The sequence below is a fragment of the Podarcis liolepis genome (genome assembly GCF_965112155.1).
Source record: "Podarcis liolepis genome assembly, chromosome: 2".
Taxonomy (NCBI): Eukaryota; Metazoa; Chordata; class Lepidosauria; order Squamata; family Lacertidae; genus Podarcis; species Podarcis liolepis.
Genome location: NC_139555.1, coordinates 85,643,515 through 85,666,899, shown reverse-complemented (window position 1 = coordinate 85,666,899; position 23,385 = coordinate 85,643,515). Strand labels below are relative to the sequence as shown.

At 44.2% G+C, this 23,385-nt stretch overlaps 1 protein-coding gene across 6 annotated transcripts in view; it reads right to left on the bottom strand.

Annotated features, from left to right (window-relative positions):
• PLXNA1 (plexin A1) overlaps positions 1-23,385 on the bottom strand; it is a 299,945-nt gene that overhangs the window by 223,408 nt on the left and 53,152 nt on the right. For all 6 annotated transcript variants that reach the window (XM_083489159.1, XM_083489158.1, XM_083489156.1 and 3 more), the window contains exon 3: positions 10,092-10,274. In XM_083489159.1, coding sequence (XP_083345285.1) covers positions 10,092-10,274 — 183 coding nt within the window. The remainder of the gene's footprint in view (positions 1-10,091; positions 10,275-23,385) is intronic.

Here is a 23,385-nt window from a genome sequence, read left to right as displayed (position 1 = left end):
AAATAACTAAAAGACTTATACTGGCAAAATCCCCTACATCTCATGTCTTCTTGTTGGAGGGTGTGTGTATAGAGTTTCTCACACAAAAACAAGCATACCATTGTCTAGGGTTTATACCCAAGGCAGACTAATCAGGTGGCCATTTTCAAGCAATCCAGCTGACCAACAGAGGAAGCAATAATGACCACACAAAAAGAAAGCCATGCAGATTTATTGGTTGGATGAGACTGATGCAAAACAATGATCCAGGGAAAGGGTGGCAAGTAACACCAGTCAGATATTCCCAAACTTTCCAAGTTGCTAAAAATATACCCTCCATTGGGAGTCTTATGTAGGGGAAGGGAAAGGGGCACAAAGATAAACTCAAAGAGAACGGAGGAGGAAAAGGAATGTGCAAAAGTAAGGGATCTCTTAACTATGGTTAAATACACACCAAGCCTTAGGTTTAGATTAGGATAGCGGGGAAATTCCAAGGACAGTTATTCTTTTCCCCCTAAGGCCAAATCTTTCAAAAGCATCTCGTGCTCTGTGGTGACCAACCAAAGAAAGCTCATGTTTACAGAAAGTAACTGACTATATACATAAATAAAATAAGATGTCTTGTGTAAAAGTCATCTATGCTGACTGGCAATTTCTGCTTCAGTTGAGAGTTTTCATGGGAGATATGTCAATGAACTTAATAAACTATTAGACTGGAAATAATACAAAAGATTCTGTCACAGAGCAGGAGGTACCTTGACAAAAACAACTCTCAAGTTATTCCTCATAGACTTTGATGATGAACATCCTAATCTTTCAACGCAACAATCAGCATATTTTCAATTCCTCATAAACTGTTCAGATCAGTTTGTTGATAAAGTATAATGAAATAGTAAACCACTACATTCCAATCATGAAATAAACATGAATCCTCTACTAAGACTAATATTTGGCCAACATCTCTGAGAAAGAAGTCCCTAAATATAATAACCCTTAAGATATCCCCTACAGATCCCTCTGGAATTTACCTGCCTTATTTATGGCGTCCCCACTCTCTTATCTCTAAAGAGATTCCCTGCCAGGCCTAATCCTAATCTCATTGGCCCCAACCTTATCTCATTTACAGAGAAACTCTCCTGGCTAGAACTGAGTCTGGCTCTAAAAGGCTCTCATTTCTTCTAATAGAGCCTAGATAACTTGTGTAAACAACCTTGAGAGAGACAAATAAAAACTCCAACAGAACTTGGTGTTCAGATAATCTCTTTCCAAGAGGTTCACAATGTTTAATCTCTCCTCTTCCCCCATCACTCCAACCAGGGTGACAGAAAATCTGTAAATGCCCAAGTGCCTGAGGCAATAGGCTCAAAAGGTCTCATTTCTCCCTCATCAATATTTAAGGGACTTCTGTCTTTCTTGGGACCATTTGTAGGTTTAATAACAGATGGTGGCTGTCTGAATAAGCGGGTTGCTCTTTTCAAAAACAGGGAGGAACCAAGAACTGGGACAATACACAAGGCCATACAGCAAGCTACAGAGAACTCCTATCTCAAGCTATGCTCTAAGTATTCATAATTAGTACTTATTTCTTCCCTTGCAAGGCCAATCTAATCTAAACTGAACACAACATTGGTGGATATCTAGAGTGATCCAATTAAATAATTATAATCAAATAATTGCAAAGAAGAGGAGATTTTGGCAAAACCAAGGGGGTAGAAAAGCCGCACTATCTTCCACAGGAAATCACAAAGAACAACAAAGAGTTGGTGTGGAGAAAAACAGCAATACAGTATGTAATTCTCTGTTTGAATTGTGATCTGTTTGACCACAAGTCAAACAACACAGGCAAGGGAGTACAAAGAGGATGTGGCTTCTATGTGGCAATCCTAACATATGAAAAAGTCATCTTCACATTTAGTCACCTTTGCAAATCCAAAGATCACTGCATTTGTGCACAACAATCCCATGACAACAGAAATGTAATGACTGGGACTGGGGGAAGGCCAGCAGGGAATCTCTTCTATAACACCACAGAGGTGAAAGAATTCCAAAATAACAAAATATCTAGTGATTAAAAAGTTATCAGTTCCTGCTATGATTACTTACTGCAGTTTTGTTTAGGTCTGTATAGCAGTAAATTAATGAGAAACCCACCAATCAGGGAGAGGAACTATAACTTCCTACAGTGCAGCTGCCCCATTGTATTTCCATTTTAGCCATGTAACAAATGCACATTTATTTGTTTGTTTTTAGCTAAGTTGCACCCACCCACCCCTTCCTCTTTTACCTCTGACTGAACATGAGTTCTCCCCTTGTCTCTCTGTCAGGAAAGCAACAGAGATCAGAAAGGCAGTAGTGCTTTCCTGGGCAGCCAGTGTTGATATTCTCCCTCTTTTGACAGCAAGAGAACATATGCACAAATGCAGCAGCCACAGCTCCCAGCTATATTCCCCCAGGAGCAGTGGCTGCTGTGGCTTTGTGCACTTTCACTTTCCGGGAGAGAGGGGGATGAGGACTCCCATACAATAATAATGGGCACCTAAAGGCAGTTTCTACTTGCCATAGGCATCCATGAACACCTAATTACAAGGCTGAAGTGGAGCATCGCAATTCCACTTCTCAATCTCTCTCTCCCTTTGTGCCAGAAGCCTGTTTTCTGCATTTGGGTAAGCTAGAACTTCTAGACAGACAGACAGACAGACAGACAGACAGACAAACAGACATTTGCTCAGAGGAGTTAAGTCAACTCAGAGCACACCCACTGAAATGACCAGACATGGCTAACATGGAGTCATTGATTTAATCCTGGCATACTTAGGGGAATCTTGGACATTTGCAGAAGCACATAAAATGTACCAATAGCAGAGAGGACCCAAAGGAGGGCAGCAGGAACAAAGAAGAACAAAAGTGCACGCAGCCTAGCAATTCTGTTACCTGAACATTACGCACTGCTAGGCCCCTCCCTCCACCTCAGTGGGATCAGTACAGGAGGGCAGAGATACACACCCACAACTCCACATTCCTGCATCTTTGGAAGTTCTAAATTAAGAGATCCTACTTCTTAAGGACCTAAGGGAGAAGGTCAGTGCAAAAAGATTGGATTCTTTTATTTGCTTGCCTAAGTTTCCAGTCTGTCGGTGTCATGATGTTTTCAGTGTTACTTGTCTTAAAAATGTGTATGATTACACCAGCTTTAAAGAAATTGAGGTGTTGACGAGTGTAATGTATGACCTGTTAGTTTCAATTGCAACTAGAAATATAAGTACAGAAGAACTTCTGAAGTCTCGCTTTCAAGAGCTCCAGGATGGAGGAGGAGGACAAAAGAAAAACTATGCTCCAGATTATCATCGCTGCCCCTGCCCCTCTTCTCCCAAATGCTGAGATATGAAATTGCCATCCAGTTGCGCGAACCAATGAGACAATCCCCTTCTCAGTGCAGAGCTAGAAGGAGGCACAAGGGAAATGGGGAGGGAAGGAAAGGGGGGGAGGGGTGACAGAAGAGACAGGATGAGGAAGGGCAGGTCAAGGGCGAGGCTACAGCTGCAACAGGTGCCGGCTGGCAGACCATCCTCAGAGAGGCAACTGTCTGAGGCATGTCTATCAAGGCACAGCAAACAGGGCCAAGCCTGCACTGTTGCTCCCTGGGACAAAGGGGCTCTGTGCGTTTGCATCTGGCATCCTGAACAAATGCAAGAGGGCAGGATAGCATGAAGAGAAGAGGCTGCTCTCCATGGAGAAGAGGGGCCCTGGTCATTGTACAAGGACATGAGCTCACAATCTTCTTTTAAGGCCATCTTCTGGAGAAGGCTTGTCTATCTTCCCCTTTGACCTCCAATATTGCACAAACTTAGGCAGGAAGCAGCACTGCCCATATCCAGCAACACAGGCAGTGGGGTTTCTCAGACTACAGATGTATGCACCCATGAATTTGCAAACACAACAGCTCTCCATGCACATCTGTCTTTTCCTGAGGCAAACGAACCAAGGCATGGTTGAGTTGTTGAAAGGTCTCATTCAGTGGAAAGGTATGGCTACTTCTCAGTGGAGGGAAAGGAATTTAATCCACTGTATTATGACATCACATGCCCAGAACAAATATTTTAAATACCCTGACCTGGGGCTGAGCTTTGGTGAGTTCTAACTCAAGCTAAGTCATATCTTTTTAAGCATTTCCAGCATTTCTTAATATGATTATCCTTCCAAGCTCATTAGGTCATTTTCCTTGAGACACAATGAACACAATCCATAAGCCACCATTTATGCAACAGAGTACACCTAAGTCCCAGAGAGGGGACCCTGAATGCAGGACAGAGGCTCAACTCAATACCTTTGAGATTTCTTCCAGTCTTATGATCACTGAATACTGGTGGCCAAAGCACTTCTGCCATTGCAAACTGCTCCAAGTGACAGAGAAATGAGAGCAGTTTCCCAGCTCACGGACTAAATAGAGCAGGGAGGTGAAACCTGTGACCGTTCAGATGTTGCTGGAGTCAAATCCCCATCAGCATTAGCTAGCACGGCTAATGGTCAGAGATAATGGAGCTGTAGTACAAGACGACACAGGATTTCCATCCCTGAACCAGGAGAGCTATTCCATATTTATAACAGTCATGAAAGTGGATGCAGCCCAAGGTTCTTCAGCATAATTCCTGTCCTCTCCACCCCAGTCTCCTAGCTCAAGCAACACTTTTGTTCTTCGTAATGACGTTTTCATGAGAGTGACTCCTGTGAGGTGGTGAACGCACCTTGAAGTAGAAAAACCAGGCAGTGGCATCGAACTGTGGCTTCGTACATACCACACAAAGGATGCACACAACAGAAAATCCTGGGAAATGCAATTCACCCCACAGAGCTACAATTCCCAGCACCCTTAGCAAACTGTACTTCCCAAGATTCTTGGGGAGCTCAATGTATGGTGTGTCTGCAGCCTTTGGAAGGTTCTAAATACACGTCTGAGGGGCAGCACACCCATAGGCGACTGGCAAGGGAAAGTCTGAGCTAACTGTTGAGCACATTGAGGAAGCATGCCTTAAGCTGGCCACACCCCTTTCTGCAGCGCCCACATTCCTTCTCAAGGACTGCATCTGTTCTACCTCCTTTTACGAGAAACAGGAGTTGGGAAGATTTTCCTTGCCACACAGTGCCAGGATCAGCCTTTTCACCAAAGTGCCAAAGGGAATTCTGGCACAAGCTTTGCTGCTTTTAAGCGAAAGGATTAACAACCCTGCCAGGAGACAGAAACTGCAGACAGCCACTGTGTGAGCTGCATGGAAGGCTATGCTACTGCCCCACATCTCCAGCTATTCACCCTGTAGAAAGTTCACCCATTATTTCACCCATCCGCTTCTGCTCTCTGTTTTTGAGAGTGAGGAGTTATAGCCAGCATTAATGCTACTCAGAGTAGACTCGTTTAAATCAATGGACCTTAAGTTAGACATGCCCATTAATTCCAGTGGTTCTGTGAGAAGGATTAATACTGGCTACAACCCAATGTTATATATGCACAGGGACTGGATTTTAAAAAGAACTAGGAGTCAAAACAATCAGGAAGCCTTTAGGAAAACTTAATTCCAGTGTCACACAGGGTCCTTCCTGCAATATTTCCTAGCCAGCAAACTGCCTATAATTCTCGGGCCTTGCGTCCCTCAAATATTTTGTCCTATGCCTAGCAATAAGAACTGTTCCCCATCTCTTTTGCAGTCTTCACATAATGCCTCCCATTATATACATCTCTGAAGCCACACATCCCATCCTCTATTTACCTCTAGGTTGGGGGAACAAGAGTGAAGGAAGCCTGGGAGAATTGTGTTCCTGCTGTAGCTGCAGAGACAGCCAGGGGCAGGGTCTGATTGCACAGGGCTCCCTAGGAGGATCAAGTAACTGCTGAGGCAGCGTTTTCCCCATCTTCCAATCTCAGTCAGGCGGCCCTTGCTGGAAAAAACCAAGTTCTCGATGTCACCGCAGGAGTTCCACACACACACACACACACCACCACCTCAAGGTTAAAGCAGGGGACACAGACCACTTTATACACTGACATATGCAGACACTTCAGGGGGGTTAAGACCTACTACAGTCCCGCTATATGTTGCACTCAAAACTGACATATGACAAAGGTACAGATCCTTTTCTTCCCTGTTTGCACGTTTGCTTATTTTTAGCATTCTTTGGGACTAGCTGGCATGGAAAGTTGAGGGCAGGGACGCTCTGAAAAGTCAGCTGAAGCTAGTTTCAGACCTAACTAACCCTATAACTGCATTCTTTACCAACCTGCCTACCAGGGGGGTTGCTTTGTAGACCCAGAAGATGCTTCTGTGCTTCTTTGCAGGGCAACTGTGTCTTCAATCTTAACAATATGTCACTCAAAAGGGCAGGAAGAAAGGAAAAATTAGGGGAAGAGGCAGAATGTTTTTGTTGTTGTTGACAGCCATCTGTCTCGAGATACTGTGCCTCTGGGGATGAAGTCAACCTACTGGAGAATCACAATGCCTGTTGTGGCTGCAGAGACTGGTAACTCCTAACTACTGCCTCCCGTGTTGTTTTTTTCTGTGTTAGGAGCACTGAAGTGCCCTCTCCAGGGTGCATGCCGGGGTACTGTGTATGAAGGTCCCTGGCTGCCCACTGGACAAAACTCCCCTCCCAGCCTTGCTGACGTAGAAAGCATGATGTTTGGCACCAACCTGGTTGCAGGAGGGAGGCGAATAAGACACTATCCAACCATCTTAGGGATTTCATTCTGGATTCATGTAGGTTTTACTCCTTAGTATTTTCTTCCCCCATAGATTTTTTCCTCTGGGTTTACTCCGGAAGCCTTTCTCATGAATGAATATAGCAGCAAGGCAGCAGAGGTTTAGGATTAGAGTTTCCTTCTCCTTGAAGGGCAACCTTCCCAGGTTGACAAGGGCCATCTGCCCCTCATTTCCCTCTAAGGGAGGAGGAAACTACCACCAAAGGAAGAAATTTTCTAGACACAAAGCAAACATCAGGATTCACCAGAGAAAAATAATTGGATGCTAAAACACACCATCTCAGTGGTTTCATCTATCCTCCTGCCACATGTCCGTCCACAAACTCACACACACATGCAGAACTGCCCCAGCAGAGAACTCTTTAAAGCCTGCAATTTGGAACCTTAAAAGTGGAAGAGAAAATGGTAGAAATGAGACACCAATCACTTCAGACCACATATCAATCCGAAAGGGATGACAATCTGCCTAAGTCTTCTCTCAGCCTTCATGGCTACAAAGCCAAAGCCCTGACAAAGTGAAATCTCTCACGATCCATTTGGACTAGAGGCCGCCAGCCATTCTGGTGCCTCTTTTTATCGGAAAGAAGTCAGGAAATATCAAGAACAGGTGCTACTGCCCAAAAGGGAATGAAGTCTGACTGCTACACTGAATCAAGAGCATGGGTGTCCTAACAGTTACAGAAGTGTGGCTGACAGCGTAGATTGCTAGCTCAAGAACTTCAAACAGAGGTGTACACCAGGTCCTCTCTCTCAATGGTGTAGTCCCGCTTTACCATATACCCAAGACATTAAAAAAGCACCAAGCTCCACCATTAAAAAGACCTCATGCTCTACATTACACTTTTTCTGTACATAACAGCATCTGCCGAATCTGCATATCTGCAGTGGGGAAAACATTTGTGCCACAGACATACTTTAAAGCACATATATGTCTCCACACCCAGAGATTGTCTCCATGTAGAGCAAGGTTACCCAAACTTGGATCTCCAACTGTTTTTGGACTACAACTCCCATTATCCCTAGGGTAGCAGGACCAGTGGTCAGGGATGATGGGAACCGTAGTCCAAAAATAGATGGAGGCCCAAGTTTGGGTAACCCTGATGTAAAGCAAACTTAATTCATGAAGCAGCTGTGACACAGCCACTCCTCCCAATACCTTGTATCTGAATTCAGTCTCCTATAAGTAGTAACCCACTTTGGCTGTTCAAACAAAATATCTGTAATCTTTGAAAGATGAGGCCTATAAGATCAGTCTTAAGGCCACCTCATGGGGTGTGTTCTCTCTTAAAATACTGATATATGACTTCGCCTGCTGTCTAGATGAGCTGTCTTTTCTGATGAGGTCTCATATTTAGAGCAGAGAACAAAGTTAGCTAAGATGAGCTTTTGCTTCAAAGTGGCAGAGTCTAGGTTGTTCTTATTGAACAAAACACCTACATTTCTGTAATACAACAGCTACGACACTACCTTGGGGTTTCACAGTTTTCCTAGTGCTGAGCTGAGAAGGCTACAGACTAAAAAAAGCTCCAAAACCAACTCTATTTACCCTCCTAATAAACAAAACAACTCTTCTCTGCTTATGTGGGGCCTACACTGTCTTAATCACATATCCTAAAAATGACCTTCAACCTGGCCTCAGGCCAGTCTTTGCATTCCAGATTCACTGAACTAAAAATCAGTATCTTGCTTGTTCTTAGTCTGCAGGGATTAGACGTAGATACCAGTTTCCCTGTGCTAGAAAAACATTCCACATAGACAAGATGACTCCAAGCAGGGCAAGATGCAGAGCAAATTCAGTGTACAGAATGTTCGATCAACAAACTCCTGCCACCCCACATCCGTAATTAGCATGTTGCGCACCAGTCCTTCCCTAAGCTATGCTTCCAAGACACAATCTTAAGGGCCACAACCCAACACTTCACACATTATGCTTTTAAGATATACATATTAAAAAATGCACGTTAAGTATGAATGGGTTAAACACGTTTTCACACATGTGTCATACATGTACTGTACACCTCCTCGGGGACACAGAATTGGCTATTGGGTGCTCCTATGGCAAACCTGAGTCCTCTTCTGCAGCAAAATGTGCAACGTTCTCAGCTGAGTTTGATGAGCACATGCTGACTTCCACTAATGCACACCTGCATCTATTATATACTCTGTTTGTACAAGGATTTTGTTCTTCCCAAGAGACTAATACATCCAATGCATATACTAAGCCACTGCGTGCCTTCCTCTCTACATTCACATTCAAAAGACACTACACCGACTTCTGTACTAGAAAATACTTATAAGCTTTGAAAATTAGAACCTTCGTCAGGGAGGGGGAAAATATCAAAGGTGGAAGCAACTCAAAATTCAAGCCATTCCTTAGTTCAGACCCCAGTATCAACATGCCTTGGGTAAAGAGGAGCCCCCTACTTGATTAGGTGCTTCTTAAAAAATTCTGCTAAGGCCCTAAATACAATTCTGCCTGGTAGAAGATGCAGTTATTGCCGGCTGTGTTTACACAGGGAATAGCCAGCTGTAATTATAGGAACGATGTTATGATAACAGGAAACCCATGCCCTGTGGAGATATTGAGGAGAGGCATACAGCTATTTGCTAATTACCAACAACAAGAACCCTTTGTGTAGCTGGGGAAGGATGAGTTCCCTCTACTTTGTGGACTTAGGCCCACAGATGTTTTAAATCATCCACATCAGAGTTATTCTGCAGTCTCCAAGGCGTATGCACAGTTATCAGAGTTCTTTGGTTCTTGCTGACAGAGCAGAGCCATCGTCCTCAGGAATTTCCCCCCAAAATGCATCTGCTTAGTGTAACACAGGCAAATGTGTGTGGCAAAACTGCAGAAGCTAACAAGAAAGTAGCAATGCGACTTCATGGCAAAGGCAGGTAGAGCAGAAATGATGGCAACCTCAAAAAGGCTGGCAAAGGTCCTCTAAAAGAAAAGGAAGCCTGCTCTAAGGAGACCTTTAAAAGAGACCAGCTGAGTCTGCTATTTACTATTTTTCCTACAAGACTTGCTAAAGACAGGAAGAAAAGCAATCTGGCTTTAGCACATTGCACAGAAAAAGGCACTTGACATGTAATATTGGCCTGTATTTTTAAAATATTTCTGCCCCAGGAGAGATTGTACAGAGGGTAATACTTCTGCTGAAAGAGCAGATGCAAAGGATACTAGAAAATAGCAAGTAACAGTTGTTCAAGGTCAAATCCTTCCATACAGAAATAGCTCCAAACATTATGAAGAAATTGTGCACATGGAAATATCCGCCCCTTCCATTCCATTGCTTTTGCCCTCTTATGGTCCAAGCAACATAACCCTACAAAACCCCAAAGAAAGAGCTTCATTGCCCCCTACCTTTTTTATCCTGCCTCTCCGTGTCCCAGCAAAGACCACGGTGTGCCCACGGTAGTCATACGCTGCCACTGATGTCATGCCATCTTCCTTGTCCACAAAGAGCGGCACACCTTCAATGGTGACTGTTCCACCCAATGGCTGGTTAAAATCCTGACCACAGAAATTGTCATCAATTTGCAGGGGCTGTGGGAGAGAAAGGGAAGAAAGATATTAGCTGTTTGACAGCATTCCAGCACATCATGTAAATGGCTGTGAATGAGAAAATGGTACAGAAATCTGCAAAGTCACCACAGATACGAAAACATATAATTCTAGTGCAGATGTTGATGGCTTCTTTAGGAATGCATGTGTAAGGCAGTCACAGGTGAGAGAACTCTCTTAAAAACCCTCTTCCTATTCCTTCCCATGAATTTCAAGAGGCCCGTGCAGCCTCTCACTCCATCAATGTTCCTTTAAAAAATTCCACAATTCCACAGCACATATCAGGATATGTGGTACACCACTTCACCATCTAATTTCCACTTTCAGAATCCTTTCAGAAGAGTGCAAAACAAGGACATGGGACAGTTCCCAAATGTGGAAATTATCAAAGTGAAGGAATGAAACCAAAATAAAAAGGTAGCATTTCTGAAGTTCCTACATCTATATAAAATTATTGTAAAAATCAATGCACTTGACTAAAACAAAAACAAAAACTGCTGGGATGCAGCAAGTAAGAGACACTTCACACACTTGATGGCAGAGGCAAATACATGTTAACATTTAGTGTGCACTGGCTTCTACCCCATAACAAGGTGGCAACATTGTTTTTAAGTGCATATGAACTGTAGGAACTAGCCCTGTCTCCTTGCAGTATGTTTTTGTGGTAAACTCACCAATACAAACCGTATCTACCACACTCATTGCAAGGTAAAAAAGTGAGCACAAGCTGCAATTTTAACACAGACCTGTTTCAACTGCGAATCTTTCTTTCAAGAGTGGCCTCAGCAAATTGCACAGTAGGTCACCAGTATGCCAGGATCCTATTCTCTTGCATAGTTAGCACAATGCTCAGTCTATGGCTGTATAGGGCAGAGATGCAGCAACCTGAGGCCATTTCAGATGCAATAACAGAGATGCAGTCCCAGGGGCTGCAAACAGGTTTTGCACCTGCAAACTCCTTCCTCACTCTTTCCTTTGCACCCCCAGTTTTGGTGAAGATTTCTTTGTTTACAAGCTATCTGGGTGAGATTAATTAACAACATGCTAATCAGCTTAAGAGACCGCCTTGCACCATGTGTGCCTACTGAACCTCTTAATTTGAGGAACTTACACTTTTACAAGTGTCATATAAGGTTCGCTTTGCATCTGTGAGGAGTCAATCTTTTCAATGTAGAAGCTTTGGAACTCGCCATTATCCACATCACATTAAGGCCAACTTTTGATTCAATCAGATACCCTAATGGCAGGTCATAGCAACCTTTATGCTCCTGTATCATTTTCAATGGTTTACGGCTACGTGAATATTCCTCCTTCAGTTGAGACTGTAAATTGCTAGAAAAAGCAGCAAACTGACAAGGGTGTTTAACTATTTAAAGGGCAACCTTCCATGAATAGAAGCACCATCACGTCCCCATATTCTTTGTTCACTTAATGTTTCCAAAAGAATGGTGACCTACATACCTACCAATTGTGCCACTTTGCCAAAGAGCTAAACTACAGAAAACGGAAGTGATCAGCTGGACTGGAGAGAGACCTTAAACCATATTTTCCCTCTTCAAAAGTCACAAGAAACAGTAGAAATCAGGAAATTTCTGCTGAAGCTGGACATATGAAGCATCAGCATAACCACGGAGGGGGGCAGGGGGGCAGCTGGCTCCCAAAATAAATAAAAATCAATATAAATACATAGTGAACTGAGGTTCTGCCCCCACTAACAAAAGGCCTGCCCCCCCCCCAACAAAAATCCTCGCTACACCCATGATTATGAAGGGAGGGAGGATGGGGGGAGTGAAGAGGGAACATGTGGGCACACAGCTTATTCTTGTTTTAATAAACCACAGTTGGTAATATTAGCTTGTGTTGCAGCAAATCTCTCATCTAATTAGTCTTCTCCAGGTGGAGAGAGCTATAGATCTGCTTCAGCTAATGGAGCACCTTTAGATAAAAGACCTCTGCTGCTACTTTGAGGCAGAAGAGTTCTATGTTTACCTATTACTATTATTAGTTTATTACTATTATTAGCATTACCACTGCCATTATTTATGCTGTAAAGTTCACTACACTCTGTACAAAAGATAACATAGGCATGCCCTTGCAGAATGGCTTACAACAGACACAAGGAAAAAGGGACAGGAGCAGAAAGGAGAAAATACACACATTCAGAGTTTAAGCGGGTTGAATGTCCACTGAAAGAATCTGTTCTTGGAGATTAGAATGCTAGAGAGGGCCTAGCTGTCTCTCCCTGCTTTATGACAGCTGCCTGGTGCCTAAACCTACTTTGAAACCACACAGTAAAGTGAGCGTAGTGTTGTAAAGGGTCTAAAGCATGTGGGGAAAAGTTGCCTGTCCTTTTACAGGGGCCAAGATACTGGGCCTAGCAGCTGGTCTAACAAGAGACGAGGCCTTCCATGCACATGTTTTAACCAGCACCACTTGAGGAATTCTTCTTGTCAGCTTTTATCACAGTCTCAAGGATTCATTGTGCAGCTCTTCGCATCTGTGCTACAGGGCCCAAGGGGAATGGCACTATATAATTCTGCACCTGTGTGCTTTCCAGTTCTCCCCCAGGTCACTCCTAAATAGGGAATGTTGTATCTCATGGGCGGCAAGAGGAATGTGCTTGCAAGCTGCAGACACACACATGCAAACTACAGAATCCACCCATATTACATTCCTCCCTGTAGTTTCGCATGGACACCACGTTGCCCACATCCTGTCCTAAGCTGCTGGCCCTTGTGTCTGCACAGATGTTAAACAACTCCTACATTCTGCCCCAGAGACAGACAGAATTCAACAAGGGATGAGAGGACTGGGCGGGGGCAGGATGAAGTGGACCCTGTTCACAGAACAGTTGCGAGGCTGTTCAGGTCTCTCTGGGAGACCAAGAGAGGTCTGCAGAATAGCTTTATAGAGTGCATTTTAAGCAAGCCATATCCAAAATAGAGAGGAAGCCGGCAAGGCTTATCTTCCCTTGCCTTTCACTCTAGTGACAAATCCTAAGTGAGCCATAGCATTTATTGTACATACGTTTACTGATATGTGGCTTCTAAAACACTGGGGTGGGGTGAGGGGGAGAGGGTGTGTTAGCCCCAAATGCCAAAACATTGGAGGGCAGTTTTAATACTCCCAATCCATCTGCAGGCCCTTGCAGAATAAACTGATTTTGTTTCAGCTGTAAACTTCCTTTCTATATTCAAGCAGCTAGGCCCAAGGACTATTGTTTGCCGGGTCACAAAACTCCTGCAGAGACAACCTTACCTATGCTTGATCAGAGAGAGGGAGAGAAAGCAATCAGTATCTTAGCGTGCTACCAGGCAGTTACCTCCCACTGTAACTGTAGTAGTAAAAAATGAGGTACAGTGGTACCTCTGTTTATGAGCGTCTTGGAAGCTGAACATTTCGGTCTTCGAACGCCGAAAACCCAGAAGTAATTGCTTCCGTTTTTGAACACGCCTCGGAAGTCAAATGTTTTTCAGTTTTTCCAACTGAACTTGCAACCAGCCCTTTGCGCCTCAGTTTTCAAACGTTTTGGAAGTCAAACCGTCTACCAGAACAGATTACGTTTGAGAACCAAGGTACCACTGTATACAGGAAGAGTGCAATTAACACTGCCCAGATGGCTGGGGGGGTGGGGGAGAGAGGTAGGATGCTCCTTCTCACTGGCACAGAGAGGTAGGGGGGCTTCACCACAGCAATGGCTTTAGCTTTGCCCAGGTTGGCAGTGAGCTCCCACTGGATGTACCACAGTAGAAAGTCCTGGAATGGGGCACTGTGAGGCAGGGGACTGGCAGCTTTGGATTCAAAGCCCCATGAATTTTTCAAAAAGCCCTCAGCAGCAACAAGCTTGAAGCTAGTGCAGAAGAGCACAGCAGAACAAAGAAACCTGCCCTCCAAAGATGGCCACCACATGGGAATGCAGAAGCAAAAGTAGGATCCAAGTGCTTTCTCAAACTGCAAACAATTTGAGAAACAACTCTTTCTCAGAACTCCAAGCAGCCCAAAAGGGTTGCCATGAACCAGGGTGTGAGTTGGAAATTTCCTGGTACCACCTTCTGAAAACTATATTTCAAGAAGGACAGGGGTCACCTCACACTAGCCTGGCAATCTGGAATCATCAATGGCATCTGCTGAGGAGTCCAGCTGAACCAGCAGGCCAACATTTACCCCGGTGGAGTAAATCATCTGCCAAATCCATGCCAAAATGGATCTAGATCACTGGTCTTCAACTAGTGGCCCAGGAGCCTGATCCAAGGTAGGTCACTACTGGAGCTCTACTATCATGCAAATGTATGGTAAAAGGTTTAGAAAAAGGTCTCCAAATGCATGTTTGGGTCAAAACTGGGTCCTGGGTCTGAAGGAGTTGAAGATAATGCCAAAAATGCCTAGCTGGACCATGACTCACTTAAGCACCTAGCCCAATAATAGAACACTTCTCAGCAATTATCCAATATGATTGAATATGGTCGAAAAGTTCAACAATGGTCTTAATCAAGCTGCTGGGGGGGGGGGCTGCCTCTAATTTTGTGTTTTTCCATGCTCTGCATGGCCACCATTTTGTGCTATGCCACACCACTCCCATAGCAGCCAACTTGTGACTGGTACCCCCAGCACTCTCTCAAAATTCATAAGCAGAATAAATTGTGCAATAAAGAGGCACATATAGGAAGATCTGCACAATTAATGCAAGTCACAGAATCAGTTTTTCTAGGTATAAAATCTGTGTTTCTTTGTCACCAATCCTGATACTTCCAAAAACTGGTGCAGTCTTGTTTGTAGGAAAGTGATTCTAACTCTGTAGGAGTTTAGACTAAGAATAACTTGTATTGTTCTCTCCCAAGCAGCTGGTAGATGGCCAGGTAAAGTGGAATCCTAGTCTCCCCGTACCATTTGTCATTTGGACATTATTATTACAGTCATACCTTGGAAGCCGAACAGAATCCATTCCAGAAGCCTGTTCGACTTCCAAAACATTTGGAAACCAATGCACAGCTTCCAATTGGCTGCAGGAAGGTCCTGCAGCCATTCAGAAGCCATGGAAGCCACGCCAGACATTCAGGTTCCAAAGAACATTCACAAACCGAAACACTCACTTCCGGGTTTGCGGCGTTTGAGAGCCAAAGAGTGCAAAGGCGTTCGGTTTCCAAGGTATGACTGTATTATTATTATTATTTGAATTTATATACCACCCTATACCCGGGGGTCTCAGGGCAGTTCACAGACCTAAAACAACCTATTTCACATTTGAAATGGGGAAACAAGGCCTGAAAGGGCCAAGTTGCCCAAACACATTGTTTTCTGACCAAAAGACAAACACGTTGGGCAAGATTTTTCTGCCTTTGCCTAAGCTGAACCCTGGTCTGCCAAGCTGACAGTTGCCTCCAGAACTGAGGTTTACCAACATTTTGATTCAAAAAAAGAGGAGGTAGGGAAACCGCAAGTGGTTAGCTTCAGGAGAAGTCCTCATATAGTATACCTTAAATGAGATCCTCCTTGCAAGCATCCCGTGAGATGCCCCAGCCTAAGTCTGTCACAGATCATGGCACAGGGAGGAGGCAAGAAGGATGGCAAAATGTCTGCAGTTAACACACAGTGTGTATGCTCCCTTTGGCTTCTGAGCCGGGCCTAGCAGCTTGGTACTAAGAGAGGATGACAGGGAGATGTGGAGAAAACACCACAAGGAAGGAGGGAAGGAGGGGTCAGGAATGGGGAAATTCCTTGAACCATGAAATCTGTTCCTATCTCCACCTCAGCAGGAAGAGAGCTGTTGCCATGACAACCTCTAGTCCAGCAGTCTCTGGCCATGAATTTCAGGGTCTGGGGGATGCAGGGAAAACAGAGAGGAAGACCGAAGAGAGAAATAACTGAAGTACTCAAATACCACGAATGGCAATGTGTGAGTTGAAATACCCACAAGGTACACACCAAAAAACCCTGGCTCTGCTAATTCCAGCAGAATACAGCAGTACGGTAATGAAAGAGATACAGTTCCCAGCAATCTTCAGTGGTTCACTGCACACCCAGAACGGACAACTGCCAAGCCAAGCCGAGAGAACATTGCTTAAAGAAAGGGCCCAGATGCACTCAGAAGTACACAAGTTCCTAGCAAACAGGGAATTGCATCCATGGGCATTTAAATTTGCAGGCTGAAGTGGAAGTGCAAAGGGGGCAGCTTTAGTTAGCAATGTAGTAAGAGCATCACATCTAGGACTTGTATATGTGCACACATTCCTAAAAAACACATATTGAGGGTGGTGAATTAATTGGCTTTGAGAAATATTTGACAAAGTTGTACAGTATATGGATAGCAAGTCACTTAGCTGTGTACAACTCTCAGCTCATTTGTCACTATTACACCTCCTTCCCTTTTCTTATATGTCACTGCCAAACTGCACATTCAGGGCAGAAAAGTGGGATAGCCAATCTGTAGCCAGGCCTAACCCATACCATACAGGCTGCAGCTTGCACTGTCCTGAAGGTTCTGTACCCACCAATGATATAATCAGCATGCACCAGTCCCTAAAAGACAGCCCAGGGCAAGGGTACATAGGCTGCAACCCAATGCACACTTTTAGTGGGACTTGAGTATGATGTGTGTATGTTTACAATCGCCTAACTTTGGATGAAACCTAGACACAGGTACAGAGATCCGACATCCGTATGGAATTTCCCACACCTCTATTTTTTTCATACCAACTCTGATTTACAATACAATACACCAGAAGTACTATCTAGGCAGGATGTGAGAGGCGACAGAAGCAGAATTCTGTTTCTGACAGAAGTTTTCCAGATAGTTTAAGCCTGACACATAGCTTTCAAATAGATGCTCGTTACTGAAGCTTGCGTGACTGCCTGCTTGTGTAAACCTTTGCCTGAAGCCAAGCAGAGAATAGGAGACCCAACAATATCAACAAGGGGAAACTACAGAGACCGGATTCCCTCCTCCTTACCCTTTCAATCTCTGTGGCAGTCATGAATAGCTGGACATAAGGGAGTAGCTATAACGGGGGGGGGGGAGGGAGAGACTTAACACAGATTCTTAGGGCTAAATGTTCCTAGGCTTCCTCAAAAGCTTAAATATCACAAGCTTCATAATCTAATCATTAGAACATTCCTAAAAAGTAATTGTAAGTAACAAGCACATGGCTCCTTCCTGCTGAAAACAAATACACTCAAAACCTTACTGTGATATTCCCAAATGGCACCAAAATCCAAATAAATAAAAGGTCACTTGTGTATCTGTTAAATCTAACTACTACTATAAATCCCTGGCAACGGAATCATGATTTCTGAGCATTTGTAGGCTGGCAGTGCAGGAAATGGATTAGAAGTAAACAAAAATTGGTGCTAATACAAACACAGCTTTGGGGCACTTTGTGAAGACGAACCATTTATTTCCGCATCCTATTTGTATCCAGCCGGGATGCCTTTTTAACCATCCAGTTATGTGTGGTCTTTCAGACCCAAACCCCTGCTTGCTTTCCTCTGGGTTGTTTTCCTCTCGCCCTTGTACTGCCCAGCATAGAACAATTCCTCTCAAGTTGTGCAGTTAAAGGGCCTCAGCAGGCAGCCACAGAACTGCAACAGTCACTCACAGGCCCGCACCTTTGAAGGCAATAACAGCTAACCCCTGACCCTCTGCACTTCAGTAAACAGGGTGATGGAGAAAGCAACTAAAAACAAAATCCAAAAAAATCCAGGGAAGCTGAGGAAGCCTACTCAGACCCAGGAAACCAATTCACAGCTGTGACTCCTTTTGCTTGCTCAGCTGTTCCTGAATCCCCATAGCTCGTTTTAACAGAGGTTTGTGATGAGGAAGCAGCAAATAATAAATAGTAGTAATTAGGCCTGAGAAATAATTCACAAAGTCGACAGAAGGAGACCACTTTAGCTGCAGACAGAAATGACACCTTTCCCGGTTTGGTGAGGAGGAAGAGGGCGCTGCCCAATTGTTTATTTATACACATTAATTAATTCTAAAATACGCAGCTCTAAATTTGCCGACATTCAGAAGACAAATATTTAAAAAAACTTACAAGCCAGGACAGAATGCAATAAAGGCATACATAAAAATGTAGAAGTAATACCTAATTGTTCTGCATAGTTGAATGCAGGGTCACATCTTAATGTGAAATATGCAGTCTAAGAGAAGCACAGGGCGGAGCAAGAGGGGGGAATGCGCCCCAGGATAAGAATGAATTAATCTCAAGGGATGATATTCAGCCCATGTGCTCCACAGAGTTCTGAAAATTTAGCCACACACAGACACTAAGTAATAACAGAGCTAATACGCTTTTGAATGTGACATCCCCATCATTATTCCATGGCCCTTTCACCTTGGTCACATGACCTCTGCTCTGCAAGGCCTGTGCATTACGTCTTAATTTCTTCAGCTCTTAGAATGTATAGCTTGGTGGTAGAAAAGGGGGTTATAAAAAATTTCTACTTCCAGGAGGGCTGGAGCATAACCAATGAAGGTATTTAAGCTCTGGCAGCACCTCTCAGCCAATGCAATCTTTGTTCCACACTGCTCTCCCCACTCCAATTTGCAGCTTCCTCAACCTCATCTGCTGCTGAATATGCAAGAGCATAAATGTTTATGGTGTTTACTCTTCTCTGCTTTGTCTCAACAAACTCTCTGGGAAGCGACAAATACAGCTGCATTCCCGGGCTGCGGAAGAGTGCCTGCCACCCGCCTGCCATGCTACACCGACACCACCTCAATAAATAATTATGCCAGCAATTAGCTTGTTAGCAGCAAAATGACTCGTTAGGGATGCACAGGCAGGTGCCACACCAATAAGAGGCCAGATCCAATCGGACTATTTGGTGGGAAGAAAACAGATTTGGGGCGGTTTCTGAGAGCAGAAGGGCATGCATGGGCTGCAATACGAAATTCTCATACTGGTCTATCAGAGCCAGCCACATCATGTAGGGCAGATAATTCCTTCCTGACAATAGTACACTTCTGAAGCACAAGGTCACTTACATCCACACTGCTTGCCGAAGCAGACATCCAGCTCTCAGGTTAACAAGAGCCTTCATTCTCCTGCCAATAATGAAGGGAAATTGGCATGGTTCGCAGCAGGCCCAACCTCACAACTACCTAAATCACATTCTCCAGCTGTACCTGTTTTTTCACTATATAGGCACAGAGAGCATGTGCACACTGAATCTGCCATTAATAGCGGGGCTTAGCTTCCAGTTGTTATTGGCTGGCAGAATACTATTTTTCTCTGGGCATTTGCTTGCCTTTTGGCCAGACTCAGCCGAAGGACACAAGAGTTCACACAGAGAGCGAGAAAGCACTTTGCCAGGGTGAAACGTAGATGTCTTCTTGATTCATTACTTTACTTCAAGCCCACTTATGAGGGCAATGAAGGAGTGGACAGGAAAGACAATATTCATTCGTTTAGCTTTATTAAGTGGCTAGTAATTCAGCTGTCCCTTAGGGCCATTCATTTCCGGGCTTCCTGACATCTTCAACAGAAAAGAGAACTCTATGAACACCCTTGTTTCATTTCACTATAAATGTTATGCTGGGACTTAATTGTGAAGGGCTGACAGGAAATTATCTTATAGCGAAGTGTAAGGACCTTAGTCCTCAACTTAAATATTTCTTAGAGGCTGTGATTCAAATCCAAGTCTTTAATATACCAGAAGCAAAATAAAATGATTTCAAAGGGAATCAGTTAAGGAGTAAATTACTTTTACCGCAACTCCACAACACAGTGTTCATTGCAGACTGCACATCTGGTAAGCTACCAGGCCCAATTCAAGGTGTTGACTTCAGTCTACAAAATTCCTAAAAAGTCTGGGGTCTGGGTACATGACTGAATGCCTTTCCCAAGGCCTGCCACCCTGAGACTTAAGATCTTCCAGAGTGTCCCTTGAGGCAGGCAATATGGTGGCATGAGACAGGGCATTCTCAGCGGCAGTGCACTGTTTATGGCATTTGTTTTCACTTGAGATACGACCCTCCTCCACATTAGGTATATCCAGTGTTAGAAACTCAGATACATAAGCTAGGTGCCAAATGACACCTTAAACTTAAGCCACCACAACAGCATGTCTGCTCGCCAGAAGGTTGGACTAAATGACCCTTCCAACGCTACAATTCTACAATTCTGTGATCTCAACTACATTGTTTGACTGTAGCTTGCTCTTAAAACAATTCACTTGACCTAGTATGCAAGAAGGAGAAACACACTTAGGGGAGATGGAAATGGAATTAACTATGGATTAAGACAGAGGTTTTTAAACTGTGGTCGCCAACTTGGCACCCAGAAATCTCCATCATTCAGTCTGGACACTGAGGTCCAGCTCCGAGGGCCTTCTAGTGGTTCCCTTGCTGTGAGAAGTGAAGTTACAGGAAACCAGGCAGGGGGCCTTCTCGGTAGAAGTGCCCTCCCTGTGGAATGTTCTCCCATCAGATGTCAAGGGGATAAAGAACTATCTGACTTTTAGAAGACATCTGAAGGTTTCAATGTTTGATGTTTGATTTAATGTTTGATGTTTTATTCTGTTTTTATATCTACTGGAAGCTGCCCAGAGTGGCTAGGGCAACCCAGTCAGATGGGTGGGGTACTGTTGTTGTTGTTGTTGACCAGGATTCACAGTGGAACAGGAAGAAGATAGCAAGAACCACAAGGTAACTCAGAGTGTTCAGCAGAGCATCTCAGCCTGGGTCACATTTTCAGTCTGATAGATTCCTGATTCCAAGCCAGTGAAGGAAAGAAACAAACAAACAAGATGGAATGAGTTCTCCAGCCAATGTGTTCAGTTCCTCAGCATTGGGGGAAGAAGTACAAACATCTCCTGAACTCCCAGCCAAGCCTGGCAGCCTCTCCTCCTGGATCCAAGGCAGCTCTGAGCAGTTCAAGATTACCTCCAAGCACCAACGCATTAGGCATCCTAGAAGCTATAACAAGGCCACTGGCGAATGACTATGGACTGGTTCACACAATTTACTTTTTCTTGCGCAAGAAGTCCTGGTCCCTCTCAGACATGTCCTTGTGTGGACAAACGTAATGTGTGAATCTAGCCAGCACATATCTGGCCAGCAGCACATACTGTGATTGCAACAGCGCTTTTTCCAGCTGTTGCTATTAGTGATGGGTGAACTCCTCTCAGCTCGATGCAGAATTGGGTCAGCAATTACAAGCGTCATTGGAGAACACTAGAAAAAAAATCATGGTTGGCGTGTTTTTTAAGAGTTCTAAATTGATTCATAATGCTGGCTGCACCATATCATACTCCCTTATCATTTTCAATTGTCCCTCGTTTATTTTTTTGTCCAAGACACAGACACTAATGACTGCTATGCAAACACCCCTTGAGGGTGATTTCTAAGGCTCCAGGAAACTGCAGCGAAGCCCAAGGAGGTTCCAGAGCCTTGAGGGGAAAGGGTGCTGTGCAATCCCTGAACATGTCTTTATTTGATGCCGGATCTTTGGAGAGAAAGTTTTTTGGAGGTTGCTCCTACAGTTCCTTGAAACCTTAAAAAAATATTCATCACAAGTGCTTGCTTAGCTCTGTATGAGCTGAGATTAGTGTCCAGGGCTTGGACTCAAAACAAGAGCACATTCTGTACACATGCAAAGTCACGTTATACATTTTGGACTGGAGAAGAGATTCTCAAGGAAATGGTGTTCGAGTTGTAATAAGTGCAAGCATTATGGGGGAAATTCACATTCCAAAGCAGGTAATTGCAAAGCTGGGTAACATCACTAGCTGCAATCAAGGGATTTGCTGCAGCCTGTATCGACAACTGCCAAGCTCACACACTGCTTTGTCCATGTAAAATGTGTGCCTGAGGAGTGTGAAGAAGGGGAAGGAGAAGAAATAATATTCTGTGAACCACCAGCTCTGATACATAAAATGACACTAGACTGTGCCCATGCCCCAGGAATGTGAGTAACTCTTTGCAACAGAACAGGCCATGAATCCAAAAGCCCTGTTGTCTTGCCCACATTCTCACCCTTGCTTGCTCAGTCATGCTGAATCAATTGCCATCAATAAAAAACAAGCCTTCCTTTGGGAGGAAAGCCTGTAGAGCTGATGAAAAAGGATCTTTATAAAGCCATATGACAGGGCTCAAAGCAAGTGGATGAAGTTCATTTTCAGTCCTTCCTCCCCTCTCCCGCTCCTCACTTTTCTGACTGTCATGAGATTAAAGGCCTTTCCATGCAATCAGTTTCTGCAGCATAAATGGACATATTTGTTTCTCATTTGCTTAGCAGAGGAAACGTTCTTTATTGCAGGGATATTGCATTTTTGCCGAGCACATAAAAATGCAATATTTTATATATGGGAACATGAGATTCCCACCCTTCCAAATACTATCTTCATTACTGCTGTGGTTGCAGAAGCTTCGCGGACATCTACTATATAATATGCTATTTAAAAGCCTGGATAGTCCTGCCCTTGATCTCACCCCAGTAATACAATGCAATTCTAATGAGCAGAAGACTGGGGCAGTGGCCCAGGTCAAATTCAGTGGAAACCACCAACGAATGAGTCACTGATCAGCAGTATTTCCCTCCCAAGCAACAACTCTGCAGAGCTTATAAAATACTAATAGCACAAGCAGCATTGGGAATAGCTCTTTGCCTCTGGACCAAATCTCTCAAATAATCCCCACCCCTTGCTAAAGCTGTGCATGCATGCATACGGTGTGCTTTTTGAGAAGGTTTGAGATCTCCAAACATGGAGTGAACCAGTGGTTTTGTGTCAAGATTGTGCAGGATCGCCAATCAAACAACACTTCCACCTGCTCTGCCTTTTGGAAGGTAGGGGGAATGGAGACGATTCCTTTGGTTCTGGTGGTCCCAAGACTACAGCCACATGCTCAGAAGCGTCCTCTTCCCTTCCACGGCCAAGCAATTCAATGAGGAAGAGCAGGACTTCCTGCATAAATCAGACAGGGAACCAGAATCTGTCAAGAAGCAAGGTCTTTCAAGCTTTCCTGTTTCTAGCAAAGTTTGAACCAAGGGACTGGCAAGAACTCTTTGCAGAGGGGGAATTCCTGGCAACATCACCGACCCTTGGGGAAAGTCAAGGACTTTCTGGAACAGCGAAATCTCCCCAATAGCAG